General features: G+C 36.8%; 1 protein-coding gene across 30 annotated transcripts in view; it reads left to right on the top strand.

Annotated features, from left to right (window-relative positions):
• Window positions 1-16,213, top strand: part of CAMK2D (calcium/calmodulin dependent protein kinase II delta) — a 305,686-nt gene extending 289,473 nt beyond the window's left edge. For 15 of the 30 annotated variants that reach the window (XM_025384885.1, XM_025384876.1, XM_025384874.1 and 12 more), the window contains 4 exons: window positions 1,722-1,797; window positions 7,024-7,118; window positions 9,692-9,920; window positions 12,739-16,213. In XM_025384885.1, coding sequence (XP_025240670.1) covers window positions 1,722-1,797; window positions 7,024-7,118; window positions 9,692-9,920; window positions 12,739-12,742 — 404 coding nt within the window. In that variant the 3' untranslated portion in view covers window positions 12,743-16,213. Of the gene's footprint in view, window positions 1-1,721; window positions 1,798-7,023; window positions 7,119-9,691; window positions 9,965-11,432; window positions 11,529-12,738 lie in introns of all 30 variants that reach the window. The other 15 variants (XM_025384855.1, XM_025384870.1, XM_025384861.1 and 12 more) reach the window with 2 other exon arrangements.
• The last annotated feature ends 4,918 nt before the right edge of the window (window positions 16,214-21,131 follow it).

Below are 21,131 nucleotides of genomic sequence, written 5' to 3'. Positions count from 1 at the left end.
TATTATTGATATTCATCAATCAAATGAGCAAGGGCGAGAAATCTTTTGGACATCTGTAGGAGCTGTGTTATGTTACTTTACATAAACAAAAAGTGATTATATTAACTAAATATGAATTATAACCCATATTAGTGATTTTTTAATATTATAGACCTTGACATTGTTGGCGACCATATTATGGACTAACTAAATCACATTTTATAGGATAGTTTATTACTTGTATTTGTTATGATATAGTCTCATATGGAGTCTCGATGAAGTAAAATTTGATTTATAGAAAACTTATTTTTAAATACTGTCATCACCTAGGTAACCTGAAGTTTCAAAGTGAAAGTAAGCATTTAAGTTTCTGGTTACAATCTGTTTGATGAATATCAGATTCATAAAAAGTGCAAACTGGTTTCTTTACTCAGTAAAGAACAAAACCAGAGGTCAGCTTTTTTCGTGATCAATAGCAGCCTCACTACCTCAGTAAGATAAGATGGGAGGTAACATTTTGTGATTCCCAGTCTATCGTCAGTGATTTTAAGGGACTATCACAATATTCTTAAAATCCAGTAAAATTTGTTTTCTAAAATATTTCATGCAGTAATTTTATAAGTAAGAGAACAGTGTTCTGAAATAAAGAAAGGTTATTATTAGTCTCAATTGATTAAATTCACAAACATTGAGCATCTATTCCATAAAAGACATTGAACAAAGCTTTTTAGGCTATACAAGAAAATAAAATGTTCTTTGCCCTCGGGGAGCTTTTAAGTTAATGAAGAAGACACATTACACAGTACAGAAAGTTTAATAACAATTTAAAACAAGTAATAATGTGTTTTAAACTAAAGAAGGTATCAAGAGATAGCATATGCATAATTGCCAGGTGAGTAATACAGATTCTGCAGGCTTTCAAAAAAGAGAAAGAACACTTGAGACAGATGTCAGTAGAAACAAATTCACTGAATAGATAGGATTTGAACCAAACCAACTATTAATAATTTCACCAATTATGGGCTAGGAATAGAAACAAATCATGATTGGTGTTGGGTTTGACAGCTATACCTGGAGGCTTTCATCTGATTATCTGCCTACATCTACAGTATTGATTCATATGTCACTTCTTCAATTTGTAGTTTACTAAAGGCCATTCGTCTAAATACAAAGGCCAAAGTGTCAGCATCCTCTTGTAGAGTCAGTCAAGCAGAATAGTGAGAAAATGCAAATAATTATATAAAGTTCAATATCTCAATGCAAGATATTATCTTTACTCTGAAGATAGACCTATATTGTTAGAATGATACTTTTTGAGATTATTGTTTTTAATAACATTTGTTAACTATGGGGAGAAATATGTTTACTAATCCAATCAAGTTGTTTAAGGTTGTAAAAAAAAACATAACCTTGACCTTTCAGGTGACTGTTGTTTTCAAACAAATGGAAAATAGCAGTGCTTTCCAACATGAACGTACTCAGAGGTCATCCGAAAGTCATGTTAAAATGCAGATTCTGGCTGGGCATAGTGACTCACAACCGTAATCCCAGCACTTTGGGAGGCAGAGGTGGGAGGATCACTTGAGCCCAGGAGGTCAAGGCTGTAAGGAGCCATGATCACGCTACTGCACACCAGCCTGGGTGACAGAGTGAGACCCTATCTCAAAAAATAAAAGTGAAAAAGAATGTTTTATATGACTTTTGTCTTTTATTCTCACCCAACTCTTTATTTTTGCCTTTAGCACGAAAGCAAGAGATTATCAAAGTCACCGAACAACTGATTGAAGCTATCAACAACGGGGACTTTGAAGCCTACACGTGAGTAGCAGATGTTTACTTTGCTTTCATGCATATGGTAAATATATTTGTTATATGAATGCATTCTTCAATATATCTAAATTTGCATATATTTAACTCTAGATTTGATATGTCAACAATAGTTTTATTTCATGGTATAAATGACTAAGTGCCCCTAGGAGAGAAAAATTTATTTAAGATTTCAGAGCCCAGGCACAGTGGCTCACACTTGTAATCCTAGCACTTTGGGAGGCCGAGGTCGGAGGATTGCTTGAAGCCAAGAGTTCGAGACCAACCTGGGTGACAGAACAAGACCCCATTTCTACAAAAAGTTTGAAAATTAGTCAGGCATAGTGGTGCACACCTGTAGTCCCACATATTTGGGAGGCTGAGGCAGGAGGATCACCTAAGCCCAGTGAGGCCTTAAGTCAAGGCTGCAGTGAGCCATGATCACGTCACTGCACTCCAGCCTGAGTGACAGAATGAGACCCTGTCTCAAAAAAAAAAAAAGAAAAGAAAAGAAAAAAAGATTTCACAGAGAGAAGACTTGACTTCTGATCCAGTGATTGGAGATATCTTTGTAAATACGCAGATGTATAACCACTCCCGCATCACACACACACAAGTCCAGATGAGTAAAGGGCAATCCAGGCAGAGCAATTCATGTGAGCAAAAACACACGCAAAAAAGGAAAGCACATAAAATGTGCATTTCAGCTTAAGAAATGTTTTCCTTTGCAGTTCTGCAGAGGTTCTGGGGCAGAGAAAGAGATTAGGAGGTGACATGAGGCAGCCTTCTCTCTTCAGCCAGTACAATTCAACTTTATCTCCATCTCTTTTATATGTTTGTATCTTAAGGAAAACTTTACTTGAGGAATGGGTTCTAATGCTTATTTAAAGTTTATAAACTCCTGGATCATAGGAACTATGAAGGAAATTACTTTGCTGAAGTAAAAATAAAGCATTCAATTTAAATAGGGCCTTCTCCTTACACCATGCAACTCATGAGTTCCACTCCAGCGAAAGACTTAAATGCAAAACAGAGATTGAATCTGATCTCTGGCTAGAAAGATCCAAAAGCTGAAGATAAAATCGTAAGTGAGAATATAATATGATTATACCTAAATAGGTAAAATGTGTATACTTTAATTAAAAAGCCAAGAATAAAAGTAAGAGGCAAACAAACTTAGAAAAACATTTTCAAAACATATGTCAAAAGTTAATTTTTTATATTATGTGAATATGATTGAAAAGTAGAAAAATAGGTAAAGAACATGAACTGACTATTATCAGAGGAGGAAATATAAATGACAAGTAAACTAATAAAGGCATGTTTATGTTTACTAATTAAGTATACGCAAACTTGAATGCAAGAGCCTCTTCTGCCTATAAAATCAGCAGACATATAAACTCTGCTGACAGCCGCCAAGGTGCAGATACTACAGGACAGTAGTGACTTTCCTATGCGATGCAATAAAACACAATGGGGTGCAAACTTTCAGTATGGCAGTGATGGCAGAGATGGGAGGATTATTAATATATTTTGTTATATAATCTGTAATTATATACCTGAAAACTTTTATAAAGGCTCACTTTACTGTAATACTATAATTCTATTTATAAGAATTTAACATGAGTATAAATTTTTTATGTAAAACATGAGCAAAAATTTGTGAACAAAGATATATACTGAAGCAGTACAGTTTCCATTAAGTCATCTTTGGTACAATGGTTATGTTGAGTTTCTAGCAACCTGGAAAAATATTTATGATATTTTTACTGAAAATTAAGCAGGACATAAAAGAGTATGTACATAATTATTAAAACTACAAAAGTAAAAAGTATTAAAAGTGCCAGGCGTGGTGGCTCACACTTGTAATCCCAGCACTTCGGGAGGCCAAGGTGGGCAGATCACCTGAGGTCAGGAGTTCAAGATTAGCTTGACCAGCATGGAGAAACCCTGTCTCTACTAAAAATACAAAATTAGCCAGGTGTAGTGGCCCATGACTGTAATCCCAGCTACTCAGGAGGCTGAGGCAGGAGAATCACTTGAACCTGGGAGGCAGAGGTTGCAGTGAGCTGAGATCGTACCATTGCAGTCCAGCCTGGGCAAGAAGAGTGAAACTCCATCTCAAAAATAAATAAATAAATAAAAAGTATTAAAAGTGGAATGAAATATGCCAAATTAAATTTTAAAAAGAAAAAACGAAGTTGCCTCTGAGAGGTAAAATTACTTGTGAATTTTTTTCCTGCCTTTTTATAAAAGTAAGCAAGTATTACTTTTATCATTAATTATAAATAAACACCAAATATAAAATATGGAAGAGATTAGCTAAATGTAAGAATGAAACTATATCAGGAGCTTCTTCTTATAAATTAAATGTGTGTGCATATGTGTATAAACACATGCGTATACATGTGTATGAGTGTATCAATTCTTTATCATGACCTAATAAGGCATACTTGGAATAAAAGATATAGTAAAAATTGGAGTTAAAAAGAACAGTCTGTTTTCAGAGACAACGGTTCCCTATTAAACAATTGTTTATAACTGTGCCATAGAACCTGCTTTTTAAAAATTCTTGTTGCTGTTATATCCTTGTTAGATACATATGATTATTCAAAGAATAAGAATATTTGCTTTTAAAAAAATCTTTTTTTTGCAATAGAATTTCCTTGTGGAATGATAAAAAAGTTGTGTTTGTTGTTGTTAAAAAGAAAAAAAGAAGTTGCCTCTGAGAGGTAAAATTGTGTATGAATTTTTTTCCTGCTTCTTTTCTATTCTTTCTCAATTTATAAACAGATACTACTAATTGTAGCCAGGCAAAAGTGTATGTTTCCTATATTCTCAGACAGTTTAAAATAGGGTATTTTAAATAATGCTAAACCTTGGGAACACATCAGTTCACTAATATCTTTGCCTATGGAGACCTATAATCTGGCCTGATTTTGTACTTTCCAGCCAGAGCTAATCCAAGAGGGCTGCCATTCAAGAGCTTTTGGGATGGTAGAATGTACTGGTGTATCCCTGTCAACTGGTCCTTAGAACACCTGTTCAGATCACACACACCCACATGTCAAATGGCAGCTTTGTGGATCTTTTATTAATCCAAAGCCTTTTATAGGGTAGATGGATGATTAGATAGATAGATAGATAGATAGATAGATAGATAGATAGGAACATTTCCAAATATATTGACTCTTTTCATGGTTGGGTAAGAAGATCCATTATGGCCCTGTGATTCCTAGAGTATGTTAGTACTGATGTAAGGCAGTAAGAAATTTTGGTTCACTGATAATGACAACCAAAAACCATATTTATAGAGGAAGTAATAGCCCCTGGCAGAATAAATTCTTGTTACCATAGGAACGCTGTTCTTCCCATTTTGCTTCTTAGAAAGAGACTATATATATTTGATTTTAAGCTTAGAAACGCCTACCCAGCAGGCAGTCTGAAGTGAAGGTTGTAATCCTTGCCCCCACCATCTTTAAGGCACAAAGGATATCCACTGTGATTTCTACTTTTTAAAAGTATTCTTTAAATAATACCAGTTCCACGTTCTATAAACAGTACTGCACTTTGAGGAAGTACAGTGAGATAGGCTTTTGAAATTTGTATTTCTGTTGAACATTTAAAAAAATTTGCCACCCCCAAAGGGGAATTTCTCTATGAAATTAGGTGTGGCCCCATCCACTGTATTATCCTTTGGGGCAAATTAATAAACAGTCCAAAATCCTTTGATTTGTACTCCATTTGATCTACCTTGTGAACTCCCACTCGTTCTTCAAATCCAGATCTTGTCACCTTCTCTGAGAAGCCTACCCTGATCACCATAGGCCCAAAGGAAATATTTTCCTGTCTACATTTCCAGGGGCCTTACACACATAACACAGTGACCTTGCTTTCCACATCAAGCAACCAGTCATCATTCCCCAAGCGTACTCTGCATTTTCACAGCAGCAGACCATTGCACTTGCTGTCCTCCCCCTGCCCACCACCTCCCACATACCTGGAAAACTCTTACTCATTCTTCAAAGCCCAGCTCACATTTTCTTCCTCTCTTAAACCTTTCCTGTTCACTGTCTATTAGTAATCTGTTTTTTGAGCACTTCACATTTTCATCTATTCTGGTATTGATTATTGTATTATAATTGCTTGTTTTAAAGAATATCTGCCACATAGTTGGCATTCAGCAATTCTTTACTGAATAAATTTCTCCAAAGAAAGCTCATTGGTTTTTCCCAAATATTTAAAATTGCACACCCCTTTATTGAATCATACTTCTAGGATTAAGAAAGAAAACCAGTATGAGCATTTGAACCTCCTATTGATTTCATTTTAAAAATAAAATAAACTTAAACACAATAATAAGATGTAAGTCTCGTGGACATTGCCAGGAAGTGTAGGGTGTGATACTTTCTTTCAAGTCAATTGTCATATACATGTTTGACATGAATGTAGAAGATGTGGTCCAACAAAAATTATTCCAGGGCTAAGCACGGTACCAGGCTCACCCCTGTAATCCCATACTTTGGGAGGTCAGGTGGGAGGATCACTTGTGCCTAGGCGTTAGAGACCAGCCTAGGCAACATAAGGAAACCCCATCTCTACTAGAAATAAAAATTTAAAAATTAACCCAGTGTGGTACTGCGCATCAATACTCCCAGCTACTAGGGAGGCTGAGGCGGGAGGATTGCTTGAGTCTGGAAGGTTGAGGCTGCAGTGAGCCATTATTGCACCACTACACTCCAGCCTGGGCAACAGAGCAAGACTCTGTCTCAAAAATAATAATAATTATTATTATTCCAGAAGTATTTAATTTCAGATTTAAAGATACTTTTATAGGATTTGGAGAGTGTCTTAAACTTGGACAAAACGACTTGGAGAGCATTTTTAAAAAATAATAAACCTCAATCAAGAGTTAAGGTTGATTAACTTAAAACTGGAAAATTCACCTTAAAAATAAAAAAGTAGAAATTGTAAAAGGGGGCTTCCTAAAATATTGTATATTATCATCTGCTTGAACTGGATAAATTAGTTTGTTCCTATCAGAGTTCTCTGCAAAATGTCTTTTCAGAGTCTGCTCCTCAACCCACCTTGCCAAGGTTTTTGATAGAACATTTTTATTTCATTGTTTTTAGAGGCTCTTTCCTTCAGCAACTAATAAATCAGAATGTTTACACATGAAACAACAAAACACATTAAAGCACCTATTAATTGGTTATTTTCTTTATTTTTCTTTTACAGAAAAATCTGTGACCCAGGCCTTACTGCTTTTGAACCTGAAGCTCTGGGTAATTTAGTGGAAGGGATGGATTTTCACCGATTCTACTTCGAAAATGGTACATTTATTCCTAATTTAATAACATGCCCTTTTTAAATGTCTCTGAATTTTTCCCAAATTTGCAGATTCTTTGGCTCTTTTCTACAATGAGAGTTTTCACCTTCATCCAGCATTTGAAACATACAATTGTTTTGTATTCAAAATTGAAAAAAAAAAATATGTCAGGCTTGGCTTACAGTTTTGGTGTGTTTTAAAAAATATCTTCGTATAAAAATTAATGTTGGCTGGGCACCGTGGCTCATGCCTGTAATCCCAGCACTTTGGGCGCCAAGGCGGGTGGATCACTTGAGGTCAGGAGTTCAAGACCAGCCTGACCAACAGGGTAAAACCTCATCTCTACTAAAAATACAAAATTAACTGGGCATGATGGCGCACACCTGTAATCCCAGCTACTTGGAAGGCTGAGGTATGAGAATTGCTTGAACCGGGGAGGCAGAGCTTGCAGTGAGCCAAGATCGCCAGCCTGGGCAACAAGAGTGAAACTCATTTCAAAAAAAAAAAAAAAGTAATGTTGATAGAATACACTTCAAGCAAGTTCCAGTTAATGTATAATATAGGCTATAAATCAGTTACAAAAAATGTTATTTCACGTTTTCATAAAACTATATATAAAAAAATTAGGCAGGCACAGTGGCTCATGCCTGTAATCCCAACACTTTAGGAGACTGAAGTGGGAGGATAGCTTGAGGCCAGAAATTCAAAACCAGTATGAGCAACATACTGAGACCCCATCTCTACAAAGAAGACAAAAATTAACCAGGCATGATGACAAGCACCTGTAGTCCCAGCTACTTGGGAAGCTGAGATGGGAGATCACTTTGAGACCAGGAGATTGAGGCTGCAGTGAGCTTTGATCATACCGCTGGATTCCTGCCTGGGTGACAGAATGAGATCCTGTCTCAAATTTTAAAAATAAGAAAAGGAAAAAATAGGAGGAAAAAATTTTTAAAAATCACACCATGCCAAAATATTCAACATAGAGGAGTGCTTTCAAGCATATGTGATGCTTATTTTCAAAGTAAAATGAAAATCAAGTTGAGTAATCAGATAAATCTTTCAATTCAAATTTTAAGAATTGTGGTAGTTTCAGAGGAAACCACCACTTTTCAAAGAAGGTGACAAAAGAAGTTCATCCTGCAGAAATCCTTCAGGTCATCAAGAAAAATGTAAACCAGGAATTCCCTTTATCCTTCTCTTTTTCCTTACACCTAATGACATTAGACATTATGCTGTGTTTGCATATTGCATTAAGTTAATGTACTATTTTTGCAGAGATCTTATTGAATTAAAGAAGAAATGTATTATAGGAATAATTGGGATAATCACATCACTTTCAGTAATTATAAGCTTTGATAAGAATGTCTGCTTTGGCATGGATTTTCGAAGTAAGATGTGTTGAATGAGTTACTTTTTCTTATATGCATTAGGCATTTACAAACAAATAAACAAAAAGAACCATTTGATAAATTCTCTCTCAAAGTTTCAGTAAATGTTATCATATTCCCTATATTCCAGTGTTCTGATAGCATCTCATGTTTCCTCCAACTAACTCTCTATTGACATCGTCTGATCCCTAATGAAAGAATTAACCCATTAATATTTTAACCTATTTCAGCATAACACTATACATCATGTTCCGTAAATGTAATTCCTTCATAATGGGGTATTCAGGTGACTATAATAATATTTTGTATAATTTGAATAGATGTTTTCTGAGAATGGAAAGCATGTTTGGATAACAGCTAAAAACAATTCAACGTTTTCTAGTGATCTAAGAAAGAAACAGCATCAGTAAGTGATGTGCCCTAATCCTCCTCATATCTCTTGGTGATTGAATAATTAGAATTGGTAGCTACTGTTAAAACACCAGAGTCTGGAGCATAGTGAGGGCTACTCAGGCAAGGGAAAGAGCTAGAAGATCAGAATCAGGCTGTGTGCCAACACCACATTTTGAATGTTTATCAAATGATCACAGTGGACTATCATGAAATAGACTCTAGTACGTGGAGGAGTCAGAGGATGAGATGAGAAACAAGTTCATAGGCTTGTTCAAAGGCTACCTCCAGCCTTATTTTGGAGACAGTGATATCCATACCTAAAACTTGATATATTGCCCTTCTCCCACATACTTCACCAACTAACAAAAACAAACACCACCGCAAGATCCCTGGTCAACTGTCCCAGCAGTTCATTCCTGGAAAAGACAGGAACTGCTTGGCACACCTGGGCCAGGCCTTCTTCACCTCCGTTCATGTTGTGATTTCTGTTTCTAACCACTTTCCTTCGTAAATAAATGTATCTCTCCAGCTTTCTCACCCGATCAGAATTTCCAGAGGAGCATATAAGTGCCTGTGAAGGAAACCAGATAAAAGAAAGACTGCGTCCACTTTTGTTCTTTCCTGGCTTTGTACAGTGCCCAGTACCAGATTAGTATAAATAGTAGATTAATTAACTAATTAATTACTGACTAAATAAATGGCATTTCATGTATTGTCCTAACTGAAGTTATTACTGGTTTTAGTTTCCTTTACATAGAAACTAAATTTTGCTTTTCATGTTTTTCTCTTTCAGCTTTGTCCAAAAGCAATAAACCAATCCACACTATTATTCTAAACCCTCATGTACATCTGGTAGGGGATGATGCCGCCTGCATAGCGTATATTAGGCTCACACAGTACATGGATGGCAGTGGAATGCCAAAGACAATGCAGTCAGAAGAGACTCGTGTGTGGCACCGTCGGGATGGAAAGTGGCAGAATGTTCATTTTCATCGCTCGGGGTCACCAACAGTACCCATCAAGTAAATATTCCCAGGCTGTCAGCTTCTTTGTTAATACACCCATGGTCAGCTTCTTCTACTTATTCCATTGTTAATAGCGTGGTATATGTTATTTAATGCTAGTAGTTGGTTACACTGATGAAAATAAATGACTTCACGGGAAAGGTTTATGATTCTCTGGAAAGATCAATCAGATCAGCCATCTGTGGGTTGAAACTTGCTATAGAGCAGTATACGATAGGTTTGGATAGGACTAGAGACTACCTTATCAAAATCTCACAGTGTTAAATCTAGGGGATTTGTATAATAAGGCAAAATATTTGTGACTTCATTTTCTCAATTGACAGAAGGAGATATCAGAGGAAAGCATAGGGTGGAGTTTCTAAAATGGCCAATATATTATCAGGAGTTTCATTTCATGGAGGATCCCCTAAAGCTCAGTTACAGAGACCCTTTTAAAAGGCCATTGTCAGGTAGTGCAATGTCGTTCTCACCTCACCACTCTACCTCAGATATCGTTTGCTTTTCCAGTCAGCGATTAGGCACATATTTATTGTGAATCTCCTAGGTGCTTAACCTGTGCCAGATTCAACACAAGGTAAAAGATATTGCTTTCAAGGAACATGCATTCTCATTTAGTCAATCATTGATTCTAAAGAAAAAAATGATATAATAAACTTTATCATCAACTTAAGAATACAGTAAAATTCATGAACAGTGTAGTAAACTGTTTATAACAGTTTGGAAGTACACTTTGTGTATAAGATAGAATTTTGGACAAAATCTTAAATGATGAGTAGAATTTAGAGACATAGAAAGATAGAAAAAACAAAGGAGAATAGTCCAGGCTAAAGGAGCATCGTGAAGAAAAGTACAATATCAGGATTTAGTTTAATATGAGAGAACATTATTGGTAAGGAATGCCGGTTACAACTAGAGTAAAGAGGAATAATTGAAAATAGGTTTATTAGTAAAGTGGAGTGATATGAAAACAAGAAGAGTTTAAACTCAGTGTAGAAGATTGGTCCACTGTTGATCTCTTTCCGAATTATCTCACCAGGATCACCTGTTAATATTTGGGATTTGGAATGGGGGTTCATACAAACAGCCATTCAACTCACTCCAGAGAATCCATCATGATTTCTTAGTTTGATAACATACCACAGTGGTTTTCAGAGGCCTTCTGTACAGACTTACTACTTATATATCACTGTTGGATTTGTAAAAAGTGGGTCAACAGGGACAAAAAAAACCAAACCAAACAATAGGCTGAAATTTATTCCCAAAACCATAGCTATGTAATTAAGAGAAAAACACAAGAGGAATATGAAGATAATGAAGACACCTGTTTTTGTGTGTTTTTTACCCCAAAGAGGTACAGCACAAATCACCAGTTAATATAGAAGGGGTTACATTCATACAGTACCAGAGGGTTAGGTTTTTTTACAATTCCCTGAAGTGTTTATGGGATGAAGCCTATTCAAGAAAACTTCATTTTATGCCAGGTGGCTTAAATGGGGCTTCTCTTAATAGGCCACCCTGTATTCCAAATGGGAAAGAAAACTTCTCAGGAGGCACCTCTTTGTGGCAAAACATCTAAGGCCTGAAAATCATTCACATATGGGTCTTGTAAGTAACATCCTGCTCCGTGATACTTTGTGATTGGAGCTGAATGAAAAGCTGCATGGCTGTTTTCCTTCCTTTTGAGGATATTTTTTCTTGCATAATATTCAATGAAAAACATACAAGGTCTTTGAAAATTCATAGCAATTTTGCATGAGCTTTTGAATCTAACATTCAGCCCTATTTGGTAGCATAATCCTTATTTTAAAGGTAATAAACATTGAAATGAATTTTTTCCAACATGTGGATTATGTCATGTTAGAATCCTGAAGTTTTCACATCAAAAGTAAATTATGTCTAGGTCAGTTCAGATAACTCTCAATTATCCGGACTTAATTTATATTAAGCTTTAGAATCCTGTGGTGTCTTAACCATTCTTTCAAGAGGTTGCAATTCTATAAGCAGCTGGCTATGGCGAATGTGTAAATCAATTTGCTGTGCCTGACTGAGTATAATGGTGCTTGACCTTGAGCACAGGCCACAGGAGGAAGTCAAGCTGAAATTTAAAACTCACAAAGTGGGTAATTCTAGAGGATAATTGAAAGTTGACTGTAATTAACTTCATGCTTTTATTGTTGTTTTTAATTAGTTGTTTCTTAGACTTGGGTTACAAGTATTCAGATATGTATGGTGCTGTTGTGAATATTTGCCTCATTCAGAGAACTAAACCTTATCAGAGCTTTTAACAAATAGTGCTCCCAGCTGTTGCTTTCAACAAAGGAGAGCTCCAATTAAAGAGAGTAATCATGTTCTCTCTACTTTTGAAACCATATTCCTTGTTAAATTGACTTCTAGGTTTAATTTCCCAAGGAATCTAATAATAATAACAAAAACTAAGGATGAAGTTTAATTTTAAGTCTATTTCAGCAAAAAGATTATATTCATTTACTAATTTGTCCAGTAAACAGGAATGCTTAAGATGTATACTTAGATTTAATAACGTGACTGAAGCCTGGGTCCCTGTCTCTTTATTTTTAGCTTAGCTTTGTGTGAAAAAATAATTAATACTCATTTTCTATTTTAATACTGTCTTTGTGTAACATTGTATGTTTCTTCCTGTAATGATCACAAGCAAACATCTCTTATACATAGTGTTCTCAATCTATTTGTTAGCCAAGTTATAAAACTGTAGCGTAGTCAAATCTATGGCAAAGCAATTTGATGATATTTTGTAAAACAATATAATTTATTTCTTCCTCCCCCTTTCTCCTTTCAGCTAAATATCAACAGTGCCACTTCTGCATTCTCTGTTCTCAAGGCACCTGGATGGTGACCCTGGGCCGTCCTCTCCTCCTCTTCATGCATGTTTCTGAGTGCATGAAGTTGTGAAGGTCCTACATGTAATGCATATGTGATGCATCATCTTATCATATATTCCTTCCTATACATTGTTTACACTTCAACTACGGGGATGTTCCGTGCAAACTTAAATTACTGTTGGCAAAACAATAGGGGGAGATTAGACAAAAAGAAAAAATCCACAATATTCCAAGTACAACTCTTCATCAAGTTTCTCTGTTAATGCCAAGATTTAACAGACTTAAGAACTATTGTTCTCTGAATGACAGTTTGTAAGAGAAATGTAAATTTTTTAGAACTCTTTGCTGTTAATCTGTTTTGGCTTGTTTGGTTTTTTTGGGTTTTTTTGTTTTTGTTTTTGTTTTTTTTTAAGGTAAAATATATACCTTCAGTTTCCTGGTGTGATCCTGGTTAAAATGGATGATTTTTCATGGGAAGTTTTGCTGATTAACAATTAAAGTGGGTTGATATGTGGGCAAAATCACTTATGAAAGTAGAAGCAAGAATCAGTTGGTTTGCTACCACATAAAGCCATGCTCTTTTTGGTCAAACTGTGTAAACTGGAAAAATTCACGTCATTTCTGAGTTTATTCACTTTAGGATATATTCACATTGTTTTGGTGAATTTGCTGAATTCAATTGTTTTTCTTTCTCGAATCTGTGATCTCTTTTCTTTATCCTGTTTCTTTGTTCCTTTCGTTTGCTTCCTTTTTTATTTTTCTTTTATTCCATTCTTTTCTTACTTTCTTCCCTTTTCCTTTTTTGAGGAGGCTGGCTAGTAGTGTGTGAGAAAAGAAAAAAAGTGAAATTTGCATAATGAAGGTAAAAAGGAAATAAAAGCCTTTTGAAGGTGGCTCAACTAGCACTTTTGATCATCTTCAGGGCCCACAAAAATGTTGTCAAGATTTTAAAGGTTTATAATTCTGCTTAAGCTCTACTTTGGACTTAGGTATCCTAACTATGTTGGAGGTATTTGAATTGTTTAAACTTAGGATAAAAGCAAGTTCCTCCTGTGACTGCAACGTCTTACTGATTGGGACAGTTGCCAGGAGGATACCAAGTTGATAGCAGAGGGGGTGTTATGCAAACGCACTCACCTCCGCCTTGGGGAATGAAAGGGTCACTTCTGCATCATCACTAGCTAGTTTTCTAGCGTTAGAGAGGCTTACAAATGTTTGCCATTCTCATACGTGTTTTGAACTTGATCTTTGTGACTTGTGTTTTTTAGCTTCTCTCTTGAATCAGAGTATCGTTACCTTCCTCCAAGGAGTTAGGATTTTCCAGTTTAAAACAAAAAGGGAAATATCCTAGGTTTTCTTTGTGCTTCTCATTTTTCCTTTGTTGATTGAATTCCTGTGATTTTTTTGTTCTCTTCTCTGAAATGCTTTACAGTGCATGGAATCTCCATCATTATTATTTTAACGGTAGTAATTCACAGTCCTCAGAAGCCTGTTTTTAAAGCAGAAGCAAAAAAGGAAAACAAAGCAACAAAAACAACCCTTCCTCTTTTCTCTCATCTCACCTTTCTGTGTTGATTACTAATCATCTTAGATATTATTGCTAGTGGATGTATGGTAGATGGGTTGAAGCTTTTCTGATAATTATTACACAATTTAAAACAATATATATTTAAAATAAATATATACAGTCAATATATTGAGCCATGTTAACCTGCCAATGAGATCTGTGAAAAAATAATGGCCTCATTTTTCCCTTTTTAATTTCTTTTACCCTTTTGTGAAGCAGCTATACGTGGCATACATGTATTTAAAGAAAAAAATAGGTGTAGAGTGTTTTTTTTACACTTTTAGCATGTGGTGTTGAAGTATTACTGTAGATCAAGTTTGTCTTCCACACTAAGATGTGAGGAAATTGTGATTTGTTCTCTCCACCACAAATGAATTACACATTTATTATCTTCTATCATTTTGAAACACTGCAGTTTACCATGGGACACTGTATATATTTCTTGCCATAATGGTAAATGACTGATTGATATATTTAAGAGTTAATAAATTTGTGATTTCTGCTGACAGTGCGTCCATCTTTATTTCTTCAGAAGAGCTACTGTATTTATGCCTGCATGGTGCTGGCCAGTGTCAAGGGCAGTGTATCCTGCTCTGGCCTCATTCAGTACATGACAATTTGCACTTGGTGGGAATGGCAAGTTAATAGTTCTCTATGAGCAAAACAATGGTCTCTTCTAGGAAATTGTTGCTGAGAACAACATAGTTAACAACTAAGACTCCTAAAAGCTTCTCTATACTGTACCCTCCAATCCAGCCTTCACATGGCTGCTTTTTTTAAAACACGAACCTGACCTTGTAATGCTTTGGTGTTATCATCTCTGGGATATAGGCAAGCACCCCAGCTCCTGCTACTTCCCAACTTGAACTAGAGCATACATGGATGCTCAGCTTCTTTTGATTTGCTAAAAACATCCACTTGCTCACATGTCTGTTTATGCTGTTCATGTTTATGTTTCTTACCTAGAATAAATAGTCTTTCACTACTTCTTACTCTTTCCTAAGATTCAGTGTAGAGCATCATGCTCCACAGCAAACCTTCCTAGGCCCTATTCTGGGCTTGCCTTCCCTCTCAATACTTGCATAATAGATTGTATTTACCTCTCCTGCCAACCACATTGTTTTGAAAATATATTTCTATTTGTGTTTCCTCTACTGCAGTATAATGTCGCTGTGGGCAAGAACTGTGTATTTATCATTGCATTCCTAAACCCAAACCAGGGCCAGGAATGGAGATATCGTTGACAAATAGTTGTTGAATTGAGGCCAACCCCTTTTGATAACAGAAGCCTCAAAGTGTACTCAGATGGTCCTGGATTTAATGATGGGTTCTCTCACCATTGTCTTGATGCTCTGAGCAAGTTACCTCTTCCCTCTGAACCTCAGTTTCCATAGTTATAAAATGAGAATAAACATACCAATTTAATAAAGATATTGTGAGAATTAATGGGTACAGAGTGACTAGAATGATATTTGATAGAAATGAAATGGTAGCAGTATAACTATTCTGATCACTGATACTAATATTCCTATTGTTATTAGTCTTTACTCAGGAGGGCATACAACTCTTGTTTTGCTGTTGGGCTGCCCTCTTTATGTAGGTTTACTGTTACTGCTGAGGATATATTCGGACTCAAATGTCTCAGTAGGATACTGAGAGACACCAAATGAAGTGGTCATCTAGCTGAATGTAGGAAAAATGAAATGTACTAGTAAATCAGTATGTTCTAAGGAAATTTTCAAGGAATATTAATGTTAACCCAAATTTTAAATTTTTGTGTAAGAAGAATTATAATTTAAGGGTAAACATAGATGACACAGCTTTCGAGTGATTTCATTGAATAAAATCCTACTGACTTCTATGAACCTTTCATGGCTCTGTGGTCTCTTTATCAGATTTTTTAAAGGTGAGAATGTACAAAATGATTGCAGTGAAGATAGCGTACTAGACCCTGTGTCCATGAGCTGAACAATAGCTGTCATAAACCACCCTGACCTGAGAAAGCAGCACGAAGCAATTACAGCGTTCCTGCTTTTCTCTCAGACAAAACCAATTCTCAGAAGAGAACTGGAATGTTCTCCTGCAGACTGGAATAGGAAAAGTTGATAACAGATTAAGCAGTAATTGTACTCCAGAAGGATTTGCATTTAGGCTTTTGCTGTTTTACAACAGAAAAAAAGAATTCTTGTTTGTCCGTAACAAGTGTTTTTTTTTGTTTTTTTAAAATGTCACCAACATTTAAAAATTGGATGTCATGTAAAAGTCATGATTTCTGGCTTAAATAATTTGAAAAAGTGTAAGGTCTGCCCCACTGGTTCTGTGTTCACTACAGCAACAGTCAGAGAAGCTGCTGCCTCTTTTAGAGGGGAGCAAGCACTCCCCCATCCCCACCAGGCACACACATGCTTCATGCCTGCCCCATGAGTTTGTTGCTGGCTGCTTGGACACTGAAGACTTCGACCTGTTTCTTTTTTTTTTTTTTTCTTTTTTGTTTTTTGTTTGTTTGTTTTTTGAGACAGTCTCATTCTGTCACCAAGCTGGAGTGCAGTGGCACGAACTTAGCTCAGTGCAACCTCCTTCTCTTGGGTTCAAGGCTCACGCCTCAGCCTTCTGAGTAGCTGAGATTACAGGTGCATGCCACCACACCCAGCTAATTTTTGTATTTTTATTAGAGATAGGGCTTTGCCATGTTGGCCAGGCTGGTCTCGAACTCCTGAGCTCAAGTGATCCGCCTGCTCGGCCTACCAAGTGCTGGGATTACAGGCGTGAGCCACCGTGCCCAGCCAGCTTTGACCCCTTTCTTAAAGCCAAAGGGCACCTCTGTTGGCACCTCAGGCCCCAGTGAACAGGTAGGGCATTGGTTTGTAGAGGGATTGTTCTCAGCATCCCTAAAACCATACTACTTAGACAGCTGTCTTATTGCTAGACCTCTGCTACTAAAATGCTTGTCATTATTTTCTATTTCATTTTAAGAAGAAAATCGAGGTACACACACACACACACACACACACACAAAACCACAAAGCACAAAGTTTTTCTATGGTACTATTTAATTTATTATAGGAAGATCTGCAGCTATTTTACAGTAAAATGAGTTTATTTTGTCCTAGTTTCAAAGTCTTCAATGGCCAAGAACTGTTGGGTAATTTTTATTGCTGAGTCTCTAGGCAGAACCAAGACAAATTGTGAAATACTTATACAAATTCTAGTAATTTTCTATCTGCAACCAGATGTTTAGAAACTGCTTTGGGATATTATGATTTGTGCTATGGCCTGACTCAATTGCTAGCACATAATGTAATCTGGGCTTAATCTAAATTAGCTCTTTACAAGGCTAGTAGAACCTAACTCACTTGCTCCTTGGACTTCCTCACACCCTTGGAAACCCACAACCATGGATACATCCTCTTATCTACTTGGGCCATCCTCATAATTCTACGGCTGAATGTAGCTTGAAAAACGTGCCTCTGTGCTGACAGGTCTTGTTATGTATTCTTGGCTATTCACCTCCCTCAAGTAAACCCCAGAGACTGCCCAAAAATCATATGTCCCTAATCCATTCTGTCTTCCAGTCTTCTGTCTACTATTTCAGACTTCATTTTCTTTTCCCACCTCCAACATTTCTTCCCCATCCTCACTCAGGTGAGGACCTTGCTCCTTATTTCACTGCAAGAAATGACGTAATCTCTGCATCTCTGTGTATGCACCCTGCTATCTCTTTTATTGCTGTTCGTAAATAGGTCATGCACCTGACAAAGGCCACCAGCTCTGCTCACAGGTAGCAACTCTCCTCACCTCACCTTGTCAATATAAATAATTTCCTCCATACTAGATGTATCCACCAGTGCCCCATTTCTTTATAGCTAGATTCATTGAAAGTCTTGCCTAAATTGCTGTCTGAAATTTCTCTCCTCCCATTCTCTCTTAAACCCACTCCAGTTACCCTTACCACTCCACAAAACAGTTCTCTAAGTCATCAATGACTACCATGTTGTTAAATCCAAGGATCCATTTTCTGTCCTCATTTTTACTTCATCTCTCAGCAGCATTTGACACAGCTGTTCATTCTGTCAATCTTTAAACATTCTTCTCTTGTTGTTCAAACAATACATTTGCCTGATTTTCCTCCCAGCTTTATAGATGCTCCTTCCCAGTCTCTGACTGGTCCTTTTTCATCAACCTGACTTTTACATTTGGAAGACTTTTTGTTTTCATTATTTTTTTTTCTGTCTGTTTTTGAGACAAAGTCTTGCTGTGTTGCTTCGGCTAGCCTTGACCTGGGCTCCAGTGACCCTTCTACCTCAGCTTCCTGAGGAGCTGGGACTATAGGCACATGCCACCATGTCCAGCTTGACTTTTAAATTTTGGAACTCATCTTCATTCTCTCCCAGGGTAATTGCATCTAATCTCAATGGCTTTAGATTATATTAGTGATTCTCAAACATACATCTTCAGTTTAGATCACTCCCCTAAACTCCAAACATATATCTTCAGCTGCCTATTGGAAATCTACATTATACATCTAATAGGCATGCCAAATTAACATATCATAAACTGAGTGCCTGATAGTCTGTACCAAAACCCTCTCTTATAACTCTTTCCATATCTCAAGGATGGGTAACTCAGTTCTTCCATTGATCAGACCAGAAATCTTGGTACCATTCTTAATTCCTCTCTTTCTATTTGAAATCCCTTCAACACATAACCAGAATGTGACCACTTCTCACAATACTGTCTGCTACCTCCCTTGAATCAAATCATCATCCTGTTTTCTATATTATATTACTGAAATATCCTCCTAACAGTTTCTTGGCTTCTGTTCTTTGTCTATTCTCTATGCAGCAGCCAGAATGAACTTGTTAAAATATGTCAAAACATATTACTTCTCTGCTAAAAGTCATCTGATAGTTTCTGCTTTCACTCAAAGTAAGAGACAAAGTGAGTCTTGCCTGATGCCCCTCTCTCTATGACTTTCTCCCCTTCCTCTTCTGTGAACGTAGCAGCGATGCTCCCATCTTGTGACCTTTACACTTGCTGTTTACTGTGCTAGACACACTCCTCCTCGTAAAGGCAAGAGGCAAGAGGCTGGCTCCTTCACTTTCTTATTTCGTTACAAAATAAAGTCACCTTCTTGGTCAAGCCTTCACTGATAATCCTATCTAAGATTCAAACTCCCTCCCCCACCGGCACTTTATATCTTCCTTCTCTGATTTTCTTCTGCTTGGTAGTTACTATTTAACATACTGCTTTCCTCATTTTATTCATGTTATTTATCAGTTGTCTCCTCTACTAAATTACACACACAGCGAGAGCAGGGATTTTTATCCCTTTTGTTCACTCATGTATTCCCAACTCCTAGAAGTATCTGGAACATAGTAGGTGCTTAATTAATATTTGTGGCTGAATAAATGAATTGCTCTCTTGCTTTACAGTTGAAAAACCCGAGGCTCCCAGCACATACATGATTTGCTTCAGAGTAATTCCAAGAGCTGTAAATTGCTTACATCGTAATCAACTGAAAAAGAAAAGAACAACTCTACTGTAGCTAAAGAACTTTTAGCCATCATTGCACACATTTAGAATTTATTAAGCTGCAAGGAACAGAAACTAGATTTCAAACACCTTAAATAATAAGGAAAATACATTACTTCCACAAGAGACAGATGAGTCAGCTCTGGCTGTTTATTTCAGTAACTTCAAAAACATAAAAAAAAGACCCAGGTTCTTTCCATTTCTTAGCTCTGCCCTTGCAAGAGAGTAAACTGTATCCTCCAGGTGAAGCGACCTCAAGGTCCCAAAATGCATGAGTTGGTTCCTCATGTCACATCCAGACAGGACAACACCCACTGTAAGAGGAGCACTTGATCTTCTCCACACCTCCCCTTACCCATCCTCAGCAAGGAAACATTTCCTAGCAACCCAGTTGGCCCAGAACTGGACCACAGGTCACACACTATTGGGCTCAGACTAATAAGAACCTGACCATCAGCTAGATATGAGCTACTGTTTTTTAGACCATGAGTGTTCAGGGGAGGGTGAACACCTAGAGAGACTGGATTGTGTTGCTTTTTTCAAGAAAGAGTTTGGGAACTCATTGGAATCAGGAAAAGTCAGAACAAATTATGTTTGTATTGTCCCCTTTAAGGTTGTTATTCTATGGATATAATGAGAGTTGTGAAAAAATCAAATATGAAAAAAATTGTTATTTTCTTCAAACTCTAAACCTCATCAGCTGTTGCGTTCGCTCTTGCTGTGGCTTCCTGATGTACCCAGCCAGTGCTGGATAATTTTTCATCACATAATACTTTGGGACTAGGAAACTAAACGTCTCATTCAGTTTAAAGTTCTTGTAGGAATTACAGTTGGAAGAAGGGTGCGTTAAGCCAGAAGTGCTCTGTACCACCTTTAGATGATACTACCTTCACCCTGCCCTAACTTCAATGAAAGTTGTTTTAAAAACAATGAAAAGACTGCTTAGCACCTGAAACCACATTTAGTGATCAATTTTCTTCAGTTCTGCTTTTCTGTTTTATTACTTTAAATAAGTGAAATAGGAAAGTGAGCGCGTGGGGCGACTAGCAATCAAGCAAACATCAATGATCTTATTCACAATCCACCCACTTGGTTCTGCCTGGCAAAGTGAACAAAAGAACAAGCAGCGAGTTCACCCACAGAACCTGTTCCTCCAGGGTCTGAAGAAACAATTGCTGTTGTGTGGGAAGAAGTGTTTAGCTAAGCAATTGTGATTAGGTGGTGTTATGTGTACAATGCTTCTTTTTGTCA

This window comes from Theropithecus gelada, chromosome 5 (genome assembly GCF_003255815.1).
Source record: "Theropithecus gelada isolate Dixy chromosome 5, Tgel_1.0, whole genome shotgun sequence".
In the NCBI taxonomy this organism is placed as follows: domain Eukaryota; kingdom Metazoa; phylum Chordata; class Mammalia; order Primates; family Cercopithecidae; genus Theropithecus; species Theropithecus gelada.
The sequence above is the reverse complement of the archived record's forward strand: the minus strand, read 5'-3'. Positions and strand labels throughout refer to the sequence as shown.